Source organism: Anabrus simplex, chromosome 2 (genome assembly GCF_040414725.1).
Source record: "Anabrus simplex isolate iqAnaSimp1 chromosome 2, ASM4041472v1, whole genome shotgun sequence".
Lineage (NCBI taxonomy): Eukaryota > Metazoa > Arthropoda > Insecta > Orthoptera > Tettigoniidae > Anabrus > Anabrus simplex.
Window position 1 is genome coordinate 853,001,204 of NC_090266.1, and position 18,602 is coordinate 853,019,805.

At 38.7% G+C, this 18,602-nt stretch overlaps 1 protein-coding gene across 1 annotated transcript in view; it reads left to right on the forward strand.

Moving 5' to 3' along the window:
- Positions 1-18,602, forward strand: part of Epac (Exchange protein directly activated by cAMP) — a gene marked incomplete at its 5' end in the record, with an annotated part of 226,736 nt that overhangs the window by 101,559 nt on the left and 106,575 nt on the right. The window contains 3 exons of the mRNA XM_067140072.2: positions 599-744; positions 7,028-7,172; positions 12,630-12,809. Of these exons, the coding sequence (XP_066996173.1) occupies positions 599-744; positions 7,028-7,172; positions 12,630-12,809 (471 nt within the window). The remainder of the gene's footprint in view (positions 1-598; positions 745-7,027; positions 7,173-12,629; positions 12,810-18,602) is intronic.

An 18,602-nucleotide genomic window follows, 5' to 3' on the forward strand; every position in this document is an offset into this window, starting at 1 on the left:
CCTCGCCCAGGCGGCATTATCTGCTATGCTGAACAGAGGCCTTGTTGGGGAATGGGAAGATTGGGAGGGATAGACAAGGCAGAGGGAAGGAAGCGGTCGTGGCCTTAAATTAGGTACCATCCCGGCATTTGCCTGGAGGAGAAGTGGGAAACTACGGAAAACCACTTCTAGGATGGCTGAGGTGGGAATCGAACTCACATCTACTCATTTGACCTCCCGAGGCTGAGTGGACCCTGTTCCAGCCCTCGTACCACTTTTCAAATGTCGTGGCAGAGTCGAGAATCGAACCCGGGCCTCCGGGGGTGGCAGCTAATCACACTAACCACTACACCACAGAGGCGGTCTGTTTATTTAGTTGCTTGTTTATTTTCAGTTTCTGTTTATTTTATTTTCGTAAAAGTTCCCTGGGGAGAGAGGGTTCTACCTCCTCTCCTCCCCCCCTCCCGGGGCTACACCCCTGTAACAAGTTTTAAGGCATAGGCCTATGTAAGGAATGAAATGAACTTTGAAACTGACAGCACTGATTCTATTAGACCAGAAGTTGAATAAATGAAACCAGAGATACTTTAATGTTGTGTTCTATGCTCAATACTTTCAGGACTCAAGATCGCTCCTTTGAAGATCTGGAAATAATTTATGAAGAGTTGCTGCATATCAAAGCTTTAACTCACTTATCGAACTCCGTGAAACGAGAACTAGCATCTGTCATTGTGTTCGAAGCGCACCCTAGGGCGGGTACAGTATGTAAGTAGCTCTGCCTTTACTAAATCAACATTGAACATAATGGAGACTAGGATCTTATAATATCAAATTGTGATTTTGACTTATTTTATTAGAAATCCATCCTAGAAGAGCAGTATTTTAAATTCTTAAAACTTGATATCCATTAAGTAGAATAGTACAGTAGTAAGAACAATTACAATGACCTATACAGACTTTATTACTGTGTCATAGCAAAATTGCTAATGTTTATTGTATTGTATTGCTTCAAAAAACTTTCCCTTAGTTGAATTTTATTGATTATACAGTCAAACCTGCCCAGACAGACACATTATTCAGTGGACACCTCCCTATATGGACATTTCTCCACGGAACTGATTTTTATTTTACATAAGACACATGTTAAATAAGCCTAATTTCAGTAGATACCTCCAAATCAGAGAGAGGACATCCCTGTTAGTCTCATCCACTTGTCTTAAGTGTAAACTTTGCTTGTTCCAGGAGACTTTTTTTATACCGGACTATGCCATCCTTTCTTTTGAAACAATTCTGCATATGAACAGTTTATTTCAGAAAGGGACCTGAGTCACTCTTCTATAGTTTTGAGGTAAACACAAAAACATGATAATATCATTCATTTTGATTTATACATGTTATCCTTCTATAATTCTTTTAACTTTTATTTCACGCATAATTTACACTTTTCTGAATGGGAAATAAGTTAGTTTTCTTCCAGGAAGAATGTTTTGAAAATTGGCAACAGGGGTCCCTTTCTGCAATAAAATCAAGATCTGAAAATGTACATTTTGTTTTATAATTTAAATCTTTATACTCAAAACAGAAAGGTATGCAGATATTACCTTTGAAAATCTCTTTCAACACACAATTTTCAACTGTGATACATAAACATTTGTCATTACTGGTACAAAAATCAGCAAAATCTTACATGTGTAAAAGTAACTTCAAATGCCAATACTTGTTTTATGTTGAATTAATCTCAATCTGTAGGCAGGAGCATTATGTAATCATAAATGTTTCTAAATTCATATGGGACATATTTCATTGCCTTCTTTACATCCTCCATCTTGGCCTTCTTGATGGGTAAATGACCAACTGGGTATTCAGGAATACTTCAACAGTAGGAATGTGTTCTAGTAATTACCCTGATTATCTCCAGAGCACAAATGTATGAATGTAGGCCCTATTGTGATGTCAAGATGGCACCTTGTCTTTCAGAATTACATTCAAAATAGTGATACTTGGAGATACTGAATTGTTCCCTCTCTTTGTGTGGGCATCCTGCTGTTTTAATTGGGAACACCATTTTCTTGGACAGCACCGGTCACCATTTTCATTCATGTTTATTACATTTCAACTACAGTACTTTTGGTGCCACTTATCAGTTCACAAAGCTGTTTGACTATATAAATCCTGCTTGTGTACCTTACTGCCTTATCACTTTAAATCTTGTTACCACTCATATTTTTCCTTCGTATGTCATGAGGGGACTATACTCTCCTATCAGTAATATTATTCAGTTTAAAATATGCCTACCTGGATGTTTGATAGTACTAACTAATGAGAAGAGTTTTGGTTATTTGTTGTTAATTAAATACTTTCTAATTATTCGCATTTGTATTCCCACTTAACCCCCTCAATCAAGTATTTTAAAGCTCAGCAGCCTTTTCCCCAGACAGCGTTTATGTTTATGCATCATATACACTGCAGAGTTGCCACATCATGCTGTCTGGTAAAGTCTGACAAGTATATAAATTTCTTCTTTGCTGATTCTTCTTGGCCATAATCCCTGTCACAGCTAAAAACAATCTTCCCCCGCCTCTCCCTCAATACCCAGGTGGATGGAGAGTTCTGAAGGTTCGTCTTTTGACAACGTGATAAACCATGTTTTTTGTCCGCCTCTGTGGTGTAGTGGTTAGTGTGATTAGCTGCCACCCCCGGAGGCCTGGGTTTGATTCCCGGCTCTGCCACAAAATTTGAAAAGTGGTACGAGGGTTGGAACAGGATCCACTCAGCCTCGGGAGGTCAACTGAGTAGAGGTGGGTTCGATTCCCACTTCAGCCATCCTGGAAGGGGTTATCCGTGGTTTCCCACTTCTACTCCAGGCAAATGCTAGGATGGTAACTAACTTAAGGCCACGGCTGCTTCCTTCCCTCTTCCTTGTCTATCCCTTCCAATCTTCCCATTCCCCCTCAAGGCCCCTGTTCAGCATAGCAGGGGAGGCCACCTGGGTGAGGTACTGGTCATCCTCCCCAGTTGTATCCCCCGACCCAGAGTGTGAAGCTCCAGCACACTGCCCTTGAGGTGGGATCCCTTGCTGAGTCTGAGGGAAAAACCGACCCTGGAGGGTAAAGAGATAAAGAAGAAGAAGAAGAAGAAGAAGAAGAAGAAGAAGAAGATAACCCATGTTTTTTGTATCACGTCACGTTACGTGACTGTTGATGTTGTGATCATAGCCAATCATACAAGTTTTGGTTACTTTATATGTCAAATTCACTCCACCACAAAAATATTCTTGCCAGAACATTAAGCGTATCATCATGGGATTGTAATAGCACTGTCACGTTTTAAAATTTCATGAAATTCATATTTCAGTTTCATAAACATCTTGTACAGGACCACCCTTTTAAGTAAATTTCTGTAGACTGCTGCAAATGTCTACGATCAATGCTTTACCTTTTGTTTCATAGCAGAGTAAGAAGCAAGGATGGCAGGATTATGAAGATCATTGGAAATTCAGACTGCATGGCATCAAAGACACAGTTAACTGTGACAGATATCAGTGACTGGTGTAATATCAAGTCACAAATTTTCCAGAAATGATTCAGATGTAACAGAAGAGAAGTGGATTTGTAGAGCAAAGGGAGTAAAATTAAGGACTGAGTGGGTTGGTTGTGCAGTAAATCTACTGACATGAGACTGGTGTATTTGAGCACCTTAAAATACCACCAGACTGAGCCGAGATCAAACCCATCAACTTGAGCTCTGAAGGCCAGCTCTCTACAGCCTCAGATACTCTGCCTAGTGCCAGTGACATCAGAAAGAAAAAAAAGAATGGATGCAGCAAAGTTATTTTTAGTATGCCTCAAGATGATGCCTGCCTGGCCGTCAGATGATATAGATGTTGCTTCCCATACGGAATCCATAGAGAATTCCCATAGGGAATATCATAAGTGGTATGTTCCGAGCCGTCGATGTCAGTGGACAGAAGGCATGGAATAACATAAACAAATAAGTTTGAGTGGTGTTTATAACAGTAGGAAAGATCACAATATGAAGATAAAGTTTGAATTCAAGAGAACAAATTAGGACAAATATTTGTTTATAGGTAGAGGAGTTAAAGACTGAAATAATTTACCAAGGGAGGTGTTCAGTAAATTTCCAAATTCTTTGCAATCATTTAAGAAAAGGCTAGGAAAATAAATAGGGAATCTGCCCCCTGCACGACTGCCCTAAATGCAAATCATTGGTCGGTCGGTCGGTCGGTTGGTTGGGCAATCCATGGCTGAATATTTTTATTTTCCCAGTAAGCATGAAATGTTTCACCAGATCTCTCCGTTACATGCTGATATTTTATGCCATGGAGTGCCCATTGGACTTTCCCTTATCCTTCAAAAATCCAACAAACTCTGCTGGGTTTTAACCCAAGTTCCTAGGATCCAAATGCTCCATAGAAGGAGCCTCCTTCTAGTTACGTTCTATTTAGTTATGCACATTCAATATTTCAAGGATATTCTTTTACAGCCTATGGATAAGTTATTAAATACTGTAATGTAAATTCTCCTCTTCACTGAGAATTTCTGAATTTCCTCTCATTCCTCTGCTGCAGTCAACAGCATTGTAAAGAAAAGTGTGTGTTTGCTTCTGTCAAGTGAAAACATTCAAATTTCATTAACAGTATTGCAATGTCCAGCTCTCTGGCTGAATTTTCATTGTTGTAGTCTTCAGTTCAGACAGCCTCAGGTTTGATTTCTGGCCAGGCTGGGAATTTTAACTTCATATGTTTCATTCCTCTGGCTCCGAGACTGTTTTAGTACACATCTCTTCATACATATACAACATACTACACTACCGACTACCACAAAAACATCCAGTAGTGAATACATCCCTCCGCACAGGGTTGGTGTCAACAAGGACACCCAGCCATAAAACTTGGCCAACTCAACACAAAATGCCGACCATAAGAAATTAGAAAAAGGCCAAGAAGAAGGTTAAAGAGGCCCATAGACGTGCAATATTATTGCGCAGTATCGGGGTCTGTGCAATATAATTGATAGTGTGCATTTAATATTGAGGGGTTGTGCAATATATTATACGAAATCAAAAGAGTTTGAAATATATTGTGCAAATCACTAAATACTGTGTCATATGTTGGCAATATTGTGCAATATCGCGTCCTCCCGCCAGTTGGTATCAACAAGTGGGGGAGGACGTATCGTGATGGCAGACAAACAGGCAATGAAAAAGTTTATTTTGGAGCTTATCGAAGCCTTCCAGGTCTATGGGACGTTAAGAGCAAAGATTACAGTAATCGCGTTAAAAAGGGTGAACAGAATGAGGTGCTTATTAAGAAATATCGTGAAAAATACTCGAACGCCGACAAGCAAGAAGTTATTTTTTTAAAAATTCAGTTCTCTGTGTACAAACTTTCGGAAGGAACTGAAGCGGCATCGTGATACAGAAAAGAGTGTTCACCAAACAAAATACCGGCATAGACTCACTATATATTGCCACGCATATTGTATGTCTATGACTGCTTTTGCACAATACGGTACATTGCACAACCAGCAATATTATCTCCACACGATTCTATTTATTGCGCAAAACCGATTGTTGTGCAATAATATTTTATGTCTGTGGGCAGCTAACAATATATTGTACAATCCATTTTGTGCAATAATATTGCAGTATTGTAAATTGCTGCCACTTCACATTCATATTCCGTGATAACCCCAGATTAGAAGAATTTACTGATTGAAAGTGCTTTTACTGAGTGAGATGCCTGTAAAGTATGGGTCATGTGGATATAAGTTTGCATTTGTTAAAATGTAGTCTTGAATCCCATTGATGACAGCCCAGAACATGATTTTCTATAATTTGCCATTTTTGGACCTGGCAAATGACAGCACTGTATCTTTACCTTGCCAGTGCTAGCCCTTTCCCATCTCTCATTGACTAAAACCTGGCCGAGTTATTGCAACATTAAATTGCTACCAAAATGATTGATTCTTTTCAGCCTCATATTTAGATGTTATCCTAGAAACAAAATAATTTGAAAATTACTTTAATAGCTACTCAGATAATCAGAACCAAATACCGGTATTTGGTGTTATAAGTTGGATAGCTCCAATGGATTTGTATTTGTGAACCAGGAGAACTATCTGATTTCTGTACATTTCTATTTGTATAATTTGAACTGATAATAACATGGAAGCCATATGTGCATACTAGATATTTCCATTCCAGGTTTGTTAAGTGCATCTTTTCTCAGTTACATTAACTGAGATACATATCCTACTGTGACTCTTGTTGTTTGAATTTGCTTGAAAATTATAAGCAACCTTGTAATTTGATGCAACTCTTAATATCATTATTGTTGTCACAGGACACCCAGTTTTATGTGGAACCTGAAACACAGAGGTGTCACTTAACAATTTGCTGTATGAATAATTAATACTTATGCCATTCAGTAAAGTACCGGTACATTCCAAGTATATAACAATTTTATAGAATAAAATCAACTTCACAATTTTCTTATAAATGTAATAACAATAATTGAAGTCAACAATGACAAATATTTCCCATTTACTAAATATACCATTATATTTTGTTTTGTCCTAACTGTGTACCATTCTAGTTTGCTGTTGAAGGAATTCTATTACTTTAAATTGTAAAATTACTTCCATACAAAATAAGGGGTATATGGATATATAATAAGCAGTTTGTTTTATATTTATCATCATCATCATCATCATCATCATCATCATCATCATCATCATCATCATCTGCAGTTTCCAGCTGTTGGTTGGGTCTGCTTGTTTTATATTTATATTGTATACAATTATGTACATTCTAGTTACATGGAAATTCAGGTGGAGGATTAATTACTTTCATTCAATTAAAACTGAACCACTCTGTGTGTATACTGTTCATCCATCCCTGATATGCTGGAAGTCCTTCCTTGAATATTTTATACTCAGTAGCCCATATATTGTTCACTTAATACAGAACAGTCATAGGACTAGACAAAACTAATTTTTACTTTAACTTGTATGAATATGCTTTACAGTGTTTAATCAAGGTGATGAAGGACGATCCTGGTACATCATTCTGCGTGGTTCTGTGGAGGTTGTGATTCATGGTAAAGGAACTGTTACATCACTACATGAAGGAGATGATTTCGGAAAACTAGCACTCATTAATGATTCTCCAAGGTAAAATAATGTTATTGTCCATGCTTAATTTAAGGAAGTGTAATTCAGTATTTAAATATTATTTTGCAATACTGAGTTGCCTCTGTGGCTGAGGTGGAAGTGCGCTGTCCTCTAACCACTGGGTTCCCTGGTTCAAATCCCAGTCATTCCATGTGAGATTTGTGCTGGACAAAATGGAGGGAGGACAGGATTTTCTCTGGGTACTCCAGTTTTCCCAGTCATCTTTCATTTCAGCAACAGTCTCCAATATATCATTTAATTTCATTTCATCTGTGAGTCATTAATCGTTGCCCCAGAGGAGTGTGACAGGCTTTGGCAACGTGCACAATTTCTATCCTTGCTGCTAGAGAGGGACTTCATTCATTCCATTCCTAACCCAGTTGAATGACTGGAAACAGGCTATGGATTTTCATATTTTACAATAGTAAATTCAAAAGCTGTTACTGTTTGTGATTTGGGAAATTAACTTGTGGCGATCAAGCATTTAGTAAGAACATGTAATGAAGCCTCAGAATAATATGTTTGATACTGGAAAAAATACCATGTCCCTCATCCTATTTTATCTTTTCCTATGTTGGTGGAAAGGTGAGCAACCTTCCTCATAGTTCCATGACTGACATTGTAAGAAACTATTTCAAGTTTCCAATTAACGAACCTTTCTCCCTTCAGAGTAATCTCCTCTGCAATGTACTGATGCCAGAGAGTGGAAAGTTTTGGAATCAACCCGAGAAAGCTGCTTCTCACCTTACCTGATGTAATCTTCTGGATAGCTATAGTTTCCTTATGCAGCCTTACTTTCAACAACAACAACAACAACTACTACTACTACTACTACTACTACTACTACTACTACTACTACTACTACTACTATGACATCATCTGGCTGCCTGCTTGTCAGTTTCGACATTACTCAAGGCCTACTATACGGCAGAGTAAACTGATCTCCCTTGAGCACCTATGGCCGAGTTTTAATTAATTTTGTTGGGTAAACACCAAATGTTACTAGAGATCATTTACATGCAAACATCATACGATGAGGAGTGTCAGCTGGACTTTTGTCCACCCTTCAAAAATCCAACTACTGCTGTCGGGTTTGAATCAACGATCTTCGGATGCAGAGGCTGACGTTCTACCTCTGATCCACAGAGGAAGCTATTATTTTCAGTCAGAAGAAGAGGAAGAAGTTATGAGGTGACATCTGATGAAATGAATTTTAAACAGACAAAACAGTTTGTGGTCTTGTACTTTCCTGCAGTAAGAACTGTTTTCCAGATACTCAAAAGTATTTAACTGAATTCATTCCATGGGAGAAACTGTGACATAATGTTTATTAAATATAACCACAGGTCTAGAACATTTATGGCAAAGGTTGCATTTTCGTTACATAAAGTAAAACCCTGATTATCCAAGATAATGTGGACCGATGGCATCTCGAATAACTGAAAACTCTGATAATATTGATGGCCGCGGATACAAATTACATATGGTCCCTCCACCAACAGCTGAGTCATTAGCCACTTTTTAAATTTTTTCTCCCCAGTCCAACCGTTTGATTGCTTCCACTTTCACTTCTAAGGATAAGAAAATATGCTTTGTTTTACTGCTGTAATGTTAACACTGGAGTCACACTGATAACAGCCGAGGGATGCAGTTGGATAAAGATGGGCGAGTCATGTCCGTCGCTGTCTTGGTTAAAATCTGCGAGAATGAATAGCAAATGTTGGGGCTAAGCTCACACATTTCAAGGTAATCATTGTGTGTTGTCACTGTTTGTTGTTCATTGCATTAAACAGTCATGCAAGTATGCGTTTCTTCTTCTATTACCACTTGGAAAAGCGGTAGGATATTGTACCCTTCGTAGTTATCACATATGCACAGACTGTTTGAATCAACTTCACCACAACCACCTGCATAATACTGTACAGGTACTACAACCATTGTCTTGCGCACCATCATAAAAAAATCCTACAGTTTCTCAGAGACCTGTATTTATGCGCTCAATACAGTACAGTTTTTACGGAAAATTCTTTAATGACTTGTAAGAAAATTGGTAGTAGATTACACTTACAGATTAGCCTCTGATAATATGAAGCCTCAGTTAATTAATGCTTGGATAATCTGGGATCTATTGTATTTTAACTGAACGTACAAAAGTCGAACATCCTAAACTCAGAATTATTTGGAACATGCAAATCTTTGGGCACAAAAAACTAGCTTTCTAAACACTAAGCCACTAGCCTTCTGTTGTTGTATTAGTCTGCTGGTTACTATGAAATGAATTCTGTGTGTGGCCTTTCATCTGCTTTGCCTGAAACCACCCAGTTTAGGCTTTGATTCCTGAACTGTATGAGGAATAGTGTATAGATCTTTGTATACATATTGTAAAGCTAGCAGCTTTTAACAGAAGTACATGTTTTTACTTTTCATATACAACTTACATTTAACAGACTGAGGACTACATTACTAAGAAACATTCCAGAAAAAAGCTGACAGTTTGTAAATTACCTATAGTTTAATGAAAGTTCAGAACTGATTGAATAAGCAAGTAGAATGAGACTAGATATATTTGAAATTAATGAAGTAAGAGAGGAACAGAAGAAAAGAGATTATGATGTACCTGTCAGGTGTAAAAGTTAGCGCTATGGTACATCAGTAAATTTATGAAGTAAAATTTAGCTGGTATTAGTTAAATTGCAGGTAAAATTGCTGATCACTGCATAGGATTGATAGGTGAGTAGAATGGCAGACTAGGAAGTAGAGCAAGAGTGCATTCGAAAATAATGGATAAATCTCAGATCGGCATAGCCCCTAGTTAATAGAACTAGAAACCTTTTGGATTTCTGTGATAAAGTAGAATTAGCCATCATACATACACCTCAACATTGCAAGAGTGTCAATTATCAAATCAATAACTGTCTGTCTTGTCACTGACTGGTTTCCATCACAACATTTGGGAGGGTATTAGTACTAAACCACTAACTGAATATATCAGTACTGATTTTGATATCAGGAATCTGTAAAGACTGTGTGGGTATTCAGGCAACACCATCTAATGAACATCAAATGAAATATTGTTTGTCCTAAGTGCTGAAAATGAGGTCTGCCTAAAGAGGATAAAGGAAGGAAATCATTAGAACAAGGAATTCAGGCTGAAATATGTTGGATCTTTTCATAAATCATGGCAATGGTGTTATATCATCTGTACTCCTTTCACAAAGCTATCTACCCATGTTGGGCTAGTATACCAGTTATCAAGGTACAAATAAAATCCCTTGTCTAGTAACTTATGTCTGAGTTCAAAAATTATTCTTGCAGTTGTACTCCCTCCTGGATGGTTTTGACCATATACAGTATCCTTACCGGTGTACACAATAAATTTCCAAATATATCCGGAACTACACTCACATAATTTGTAGAATTTCATGGCAAATCTGCTGTGTTTGTAGGGAATGAACTGTATCTGGCTTACTCGTCCATTCCAGAGGAGAAGGGGATTCACAACATGAACATTTTGTTTAAGAGTATAGATGGAGGAAAATTTGCTTAGGAGATGGTTGAGGATTGGCTGTATTTTGTACAGTTTGCTATTGTGGATCTCAGGGTTAAACTTGGTTTCATTCATGATATAATCCTAATAATAGGATAAGTAAAAATATTGTACTAGTAATTGATCATCTGCAATGCGAAGGAATTTCAAAAGCAGGGGGAATCTTCTTTCAGATATAATTTTGGTGAAATACTTTCACGTTTTATGAAATAGAGACCATTTTTCGGTTTTTGAACAACACCCTCTAGAAGGAGAAGCCCAAGGAGAGTTTTCATTTCAGCCGCATTTGTGTCTGACCAGCTTCTTGTTCAGGATTGTGGTTTGAGGTTGGGGTTAGCAGCTAAAACTTGGCTAGCATACACAAGTTAGTCTGTTCTGCTAATACCTGGAATATATCATCATTACAAGCAATGAATTTCATCTTGATCCGTAGTGGAGTAGTTATTGTATATAACAAATTTCAACTTGTGTGTCTGGGAACTTCCACCTTTCCACCACTTTAAATCTTACGATTTTCTTAGATTACAGTAACATCAATTTATTTTTAAAGTATTTTTTATTGGTACATGTTTCATCTTTCATAGAAAACATCTTCAGCCATGATCCTGAATGATAGCTAAAATATACACAAAACACAAGCGACATAGGTAAAACACAATATTAAAAACAACATGTCCTTGGCTTTTAAAAGGTTTAAATGTCTAAAGAGTCAATGATTTTCCCTTCATTGTCACTGTTTGGCACCTCTTGATACAAAGGATGTGCTCATGAAAAGCCACTTATAAATTATTCTAAAATAAAGGGATCTTTAAAAATAATTCTTGATAAATAATTAAAACAGTAGTGTGTAGCTATGCAAGTGCTTGTAACATTCAGCCTTGATGTGATGGAAAAGGAAAGTTTTTTGCCAGATGAAATGTACTAGGCCTAATTGTGTTTGATATGGAAAGCGACTCTTGTGGTTTGGTTGCGTCCAAATCACCTGACACTCCTCACAGCTGACTCACACCGGGCCTCCTACTGCGCTTGAGAGCCATGCTGGGAAATGCACCGTTGGTTTCAGCCAGTATCACCGTAGCATACTTGCTTTTGCGCTATTCTGTCAGCTCGGAGTTTTGAATTCATATCCCTCTCCTGGCGAAGTTTTTTTCTTCGACTGGTGGTCTCAAGCTGGTCTTAAGCCACGTACAGTATTAGCAACATGGCCTCGCAAAGCCCATTTGAATTTGCCTGCAATGTGATCCAATTTGCTAACTCCAGCAGCTGATAAAATGACAACGGAGCGAGATACCGAATGATTTCTTTCAAATTATTTATCAGTGTGACCAACACTCTAACGCTCATATACCCGGATCACGTTGTTTCCAACCACCCTGTATATACTGAGACAGGTACAAAGGAACACATAATACAATGAACAAAATGGCAGGTTGGTGTGTGAAGGGGGAGGAACAGAAATAGGAGACAAGGACAGAAATGAAAACACAAAAGGACAGCGACAATCTCCACATTTACATACACTGCCATCTTCAAATATATAGGCTTTATCCTCATCCATCCCAGCCACTGAGGAGCTTGTTTCTGCTTCCCAGCTTCATCAGAAGGGACCCTTTTGTCAGATGTTCAGTCTTAATGCAGGAAGTGTAAGATAAAAAGAAAATTGAATAAATACTAGAAAAGGGAAGAAACATAAGATAAAGCTAAATGCAGGTGATAAATGACTAACAAACACAATAAGAGTTAGGTATGCTAGTTCACTGGAGTACTTATTGCAGTCTTGGTTTGTTTTCATAGTATCCAGCAACTACTATCTTAAAGTATCTTATTTAGGTCTTATATTGTTTGATGCTGATAAATATGTGAGATGAACAATTTGTACTTCACAGGTTTGTTTTTCCTTTATTTTACAGGGCTGCAACGATAGTGCTCCGTGAGGACAACTGCCACTTCCTGCGTGTTGACAAAGATGACTTCAATCGCATTTTACGTGATGTGGAGGCAAATACAGTACGCCTCAAAGAACATGGTCAAGATGTTCTTATCCTTGAGAAGATATCCCCAGCTCATAGTCATTCCCATTCCCATTTTAAGTAAGTATTTCCTCATCTGTTAATTTCTTCATGCAGGAATATCTGAGATCCCATTTTTGTTTCAATGAAGGTAACTTCTTGAAATAGTAAGTTTTTGTGCTGGGCTGAGTAGTTCAGGCAGTAGAGCGCTGGTTGTCTGAGCCCAGCTTGGCAGATTCAATCCAGGTTCGGTCTGGTGATGTTAGAAGGTGTTCAAGTACATCAGCCTCATGTCTTTAAATTTACTGGCATGTAAAAGAACTCCTTCAGGATGAAATTCTTACACCTTGACACCTCCAAAAGCCATAAAAATTATAAAGCAAATAACATTAAATTACTTTTTTTTAAATAATTAAATGCATAATCAGCAATGACACCACTTCAAAGTATATTCAACAGCAGATCTACTGACGAAACTCTCTTGCATTTATATTTTCGTAAATGCCATCCAGCTGAATCATGATTCAACTTTAGAGTTGTGGATACTTGACTCATGCACCTGAACAGCTTACATCATACAGCCAGTTCTACCAGGACAACTAAGCCAAATCATAATTACTGCATTAACAAAAATATCCTTGTGAGATAAATCCAAGGCCGTACCCAGGATTATTTTTTTTTGAGGGGTTACGACTCAGTGAGTTGGGGGATTTTCAAACACATAAATTGTAGGAACAAATAAAATTACTATAATTTTACTTTCAAACATACTTACGAGAATGAAGGAAGGCTGAAACATTTTTAGAGCAGTATCATTTATAAAACAAAGGAAAACAATGGCATCCTGCCTCACTCCTCATTCTGCCTCAAGCATTGGTTTTCACAGTTTCCCTATTTGGGGATCAAACCAGCTTCTGGCCTGATGACCTAACGGACAGACCTTTTACAACTCAACAGGTTGAGTGGAAAGGTAAATTTGGTGCAACCTAGTGGGTCGCATGAGATAAAGATTTCCGTCACTTATACAAAACTGGACATAACAATTTTTTCAACAAAATTATTAAACATCATTACAGGTTTGATACATTTTTGAAAAATTCTTCTAGTAGCTCATAATATGAAATTATTTCTAGATATTTAATAAAATTCTTCTTCTTCTTCTTCTTCTTCTTCTTCTTCTTCTTCTTCTTCTTCTTTGTTGGTGTTGAAACTTGACAGACAGTTTGCCACTTGCTTGGGTCCTGGCTTCCTTCCAATTGATCCATCTAGCAGTTTAATCAAATTCATTATTAAAATTTTAAAGAATATGCCAGCTGATTGCCATACTTAATACTGTGCTCTTGTTTATATGAAGGGGTTAAAGGTATAGTGGTGTAAGTCACTTTATCATCGTTTTTAGGAAATGAGCATAATGCGAAAGGTATTGTAGTTAATTCAGTAGACAAGTTTTTGTGATGGTATTGTTTTAGAGGTACTACGTAGGTCCAAACTTAGGGATTAGGCTTGATTTGAAATTTTTTTTGCTCAAAAGTTGTACCTCACGCACTAACCAAAGTCACTTGCACCACTGTGCCTTACCAAAGCCTGTGACATACACCACTGTATGACCTAAAACCAAAGACTTACACCACTATGGACATCAACAAAATGATGTAAAGTTGACTTGCACTTCTCAAACACATTTTTATTGAACATTACACAAAGTATAAGAATAATACAAACAATTTAATTTTTTATCACGAATGGAGTCTTAATGTTTTTAACATGGCAATACGGATTCAGTCTATTTCATCAGGATATGTGGTTTCCACAATTTCCAGAGGTCCAACATCTACAAGCTCCTCACCTTCTTCAATAGTGGTTCGCAGGGAAACGAAGAATTCATGTTTCACTGGTGGAATGTATGGCAGAAGATCAAGCATATCTTTCTTTTTAGCCTCGGTAACAGGCCTTCCCCTTGGGTACAAAACATCTTGAGAAACGTTGGCCAGAGAATGTCGCCTACCGGGCTTTGCTGCCTTTAGATTTAGTTTAGAAAATGGGATATCCTCATTCACAGTTTCTTTGTAGAAGAGAGTGTAAGGTTGATCTTTCAAAATTCGTATCCATTGAATTTTCAACCAATTAACAGCAATGTTGTTCTCATTTTTCTTTCGTCGCGTGATACAACTTTCCAACTTTGCAACAGATTTGAAATCCTCTCGGCTCATTTTCGTCACCATGAATGGATTGTTCCTTCGGCACTTCATTATGATACTGTACCAGTCGTCTGCAGTATAAATGGACTTGTTCTTTGCGTACGATTCAATTGATCCAAATTCAGCGTCGTTGGGTAGAAAAGAGTGGCCACTTACCATAAATTTGTGATCGATAATTTCTGCATTGCTTTGAGGGCCCTGTATGTACTTCATGAGGTACAAGGAAAACTTAATATTACGGTTTTGGCCCGTGCATGCGTCACTGTACAACACTATGTGCCTAGCAGATGACGCTCTTGCTGCAAGATGTTTGACGATACAGGAACCAATCTCTTGAGACCCACGAGAAGCGATCGTTTCATCCCAGCAGAACATGAAGCCTAAACCTGTTCCAAGTTCATGGCAGCCAAGGTTATAACAATACATATTCCGCTTATAGTAAGCCACGGACGTCGTCAAAACAGGAAATGGCAAAGCCTTTTCGAGGTCGAATGTCAGACCATAGAAAGATTCGTCTTCCCGTGCTTTCACTTTGTCCCGATCTCTAGCCTCTCTCACCTTTTCGGCATTTCTGAGGTGTAATTCTTTTTCAGCCTTCAGCTTTGTAGATTCGTCTTCATCTTCACACACTTCAATCTTCTTGTCAAGCACATCGCATCTGGTGCACGTATCTTTAAGAGGCCGGTGGAAATGCAAGTTGAACTCATTGCTAAAGGTTCGACGGTAGATGGCTTCAGAAACAGGAATATCACCTTTTTCCGTGCACTTTTCTTTGTACAGTTCATACATTGTACGTACATTCATGTCAGGAGGAAGGTATTTCCTGTTAGGGTTCTCTGATCTACTGTAGTGCGATTGATACGATGGGAAAGATGCTATGTGGTCACGCACACCATTCATGGCAGCCTCCGGTGTTTTATTTTTGGGGGGATGGCGTCCTCGGCCATCACTTCCTGGTTGTTGACCCTCTCGTACTTTTTGTATTGCCCTTGTCATTCGCCCATCCGAAACTTGGAGTGTTTGTAAGAAAAAACGCTTGCACACAGTAACGCTATTGCCTCTGACTTGGAATCTGAAGCTGTTTGAAACAGACTTTGCATTTCTCGTTGAATTTCGTGGGCGTCTTACATTAGGTTTCTGTTGCACAATCAAACCACATAAAAATACGTTTTGTTCAGAAAAACTGCTTAGCTTCCAAAAGGTGTCGAAAATTTCTCGCCTCGCCACTTCAGGTACGTTCTCCACACACTTTTTTTTACATTTACAATCAAAGTTCTGATACAGCTTACCGGCCACTTCTTTTCCTCTAGAGGACACGTACGGGAGCCCTGAATTTCGTGCTCGCTTTCGCTTTTGAGCTTTACTTTCGTGTTTTTGTCTTTTCCTCGTTCTCGGGTGAGCGTTTTCTCGATTCTCAGAAGTTCCAGCAGTAGGAAATTCGCTGGAATGGTTGCGCTGGCGTCCGCCGTCTACCTCTTCATCTCCTTCTGATTCTGAAACAACAAACATCTTGTTACACTTACTACCGAAATAAAAAACTGCAGGGGAAGCTTCGATTCAGCATTCAAAATTACGTGAAAAACGATACTCAACACGACCATTTTCAATAATCACAGAAAATTCACTAAAAACATCACTCTTCATGCATTTTTCTCCATTTTTCCTTTCTTTTTTTCCGAACCGATTACAAAGGTGTATTATTCAGGGAATAGTAGACCAAAAGGACCTAAGGCATAATCTAATGTAAGTACTTGCTAAAAACGTTGCAACAAAATAGGTTAGTAGGTGAGTAACTGAGAGGTTAGAAGGTGAATAGTACTTACCATCATCTGTTTCTGATGTGTTTTCTCCTTGTTCACGCTCCCATTCATCACTGGACTCCAGCTCATCCAACGGATCACTTAAACTTATTTCAGAATCCATCGTTTCTTTGAGTATTCACGCATGCATTCAACACTCGATGAAAATCGCGGAACAATTACAACCACACTGGTGTAAGTCTGACTCACACCACTTCAGTTATCAGCAAAACAGATGATCCATTACCAGTCTAACTTGTGCTGCCATCTAACGACGAAATGAGTGAAGCTCTGACTTACTCCACTTTTTCTATGAACAGTTTTTTATTTCTACATCGCCTTTCTGTGCCTAAGTCAACTTCTACCGAAAATTGACTTACACCACTTTGACTTTAACCCCTTCATATATATTTTGTGTGAATTGCATTAATATGAAACACATTTTCACCCATGAACCATTACATGACCACCTACCTAAAATGATGTAGGACCATATTTTGCCTGCAAAACCACAGCCACTCGACAAGGCATCGATTCATCAAGATGGCAGAAGGTATACTGGGTTGTTTGGTACCACAAGCACAGTAGCAGGTCCTCCACTTGGCGTACACTGCTGGGCACTGGGGATGTAGCATGAACCCACTTCTCCCAGTCGAACCACAAATGTTGAATGAGGTTCATATTGGGGCTATATGAGGGCCACTGCATTAAAGAAAATTCATTCTCATGGACCTTGAACTAGTCCTTCACAATCCTGGCAGTATGGCATGGCTATTTTCCAATGAACGGATGGACTTGATTCCCAATAATTTCCATACACTGGATAGCTGGATGAGCCCCAGTGTATCCCTTGAAAACATTGCCCAGATTATCACACCACCTCCACTAGCCTGTCTCTGTCTGACCATAAAACCACGCGCCATAGGCTACACGGGAAATAGGCGTACACACACTAGACCACTGATGTGATCAACCATGAATTTGGATTCATCTAACCAGGCGAGCTTTTTCTAATCATCCACAGTCCAGTGGCACTGACTTTGTTCCAACCTTATACACTGCAATCGATGGAGTGCAGTCAGCACTATGGAACGACCGGGTTATCTACTTTGTAGTTGAAATGAAATGAAATGGCGTATGGCTTTTAGTGCCAGGAGTGTCCAAGGACAAGTTCAGCTTGCCAGGTGCAGGTATTTTGATTTGACTCCTGTAGGCGACCTGCACATTGTGATAAGGATGAAATGATGATGAAGACGACACATACATCCAGCCCACGTACCAGTGAAATTAACCAACAATGGTTAGAATTCCTGATCCTGCCGGGAGTCGAACCCAGGTCCCCTGTAACCAAAGGCCAGCATGCTAACCATTTAGCCATGGAGTCGGACAACTTCATAGTTCCATTCACACCAATTTTCAATGAACCGTGTGCTGGGAAACATTGGTCTGGTCAAACCCGTGCATATATTGGTGATTTCCCAGACTGTGACCCTGCAGTCGCACTGAACAATGCACGATATCTTCCAGTGGCCTCTGTCATAAATGAGCCACTGTCGACACATGAGTGGAAGATGCGTCATTGTTTGCCCATAGCTGCACCACTTTCGATACATGCTCACAACTGCAACTAAATGTTCCCGGATCAAGGTGGTCGTAATGCAATGGCTCATTGTTGTAGAGAGAAGTGACTTTTTTAATCACTAGCTAAAAATTCATTTGTTTCTTCTTCTTTCAAATAGACCTACTTGGGATCAAGCTTGTTCAACAGTTAGACTTTGATTTTTGCCCAGTATTAATGCAACTCCTCCCATTTAATTCCTTTCTTTCCTCTGACGATGGGATACCTTTCTTTTTTTTCAGAGATTTCTCCCCAAAAC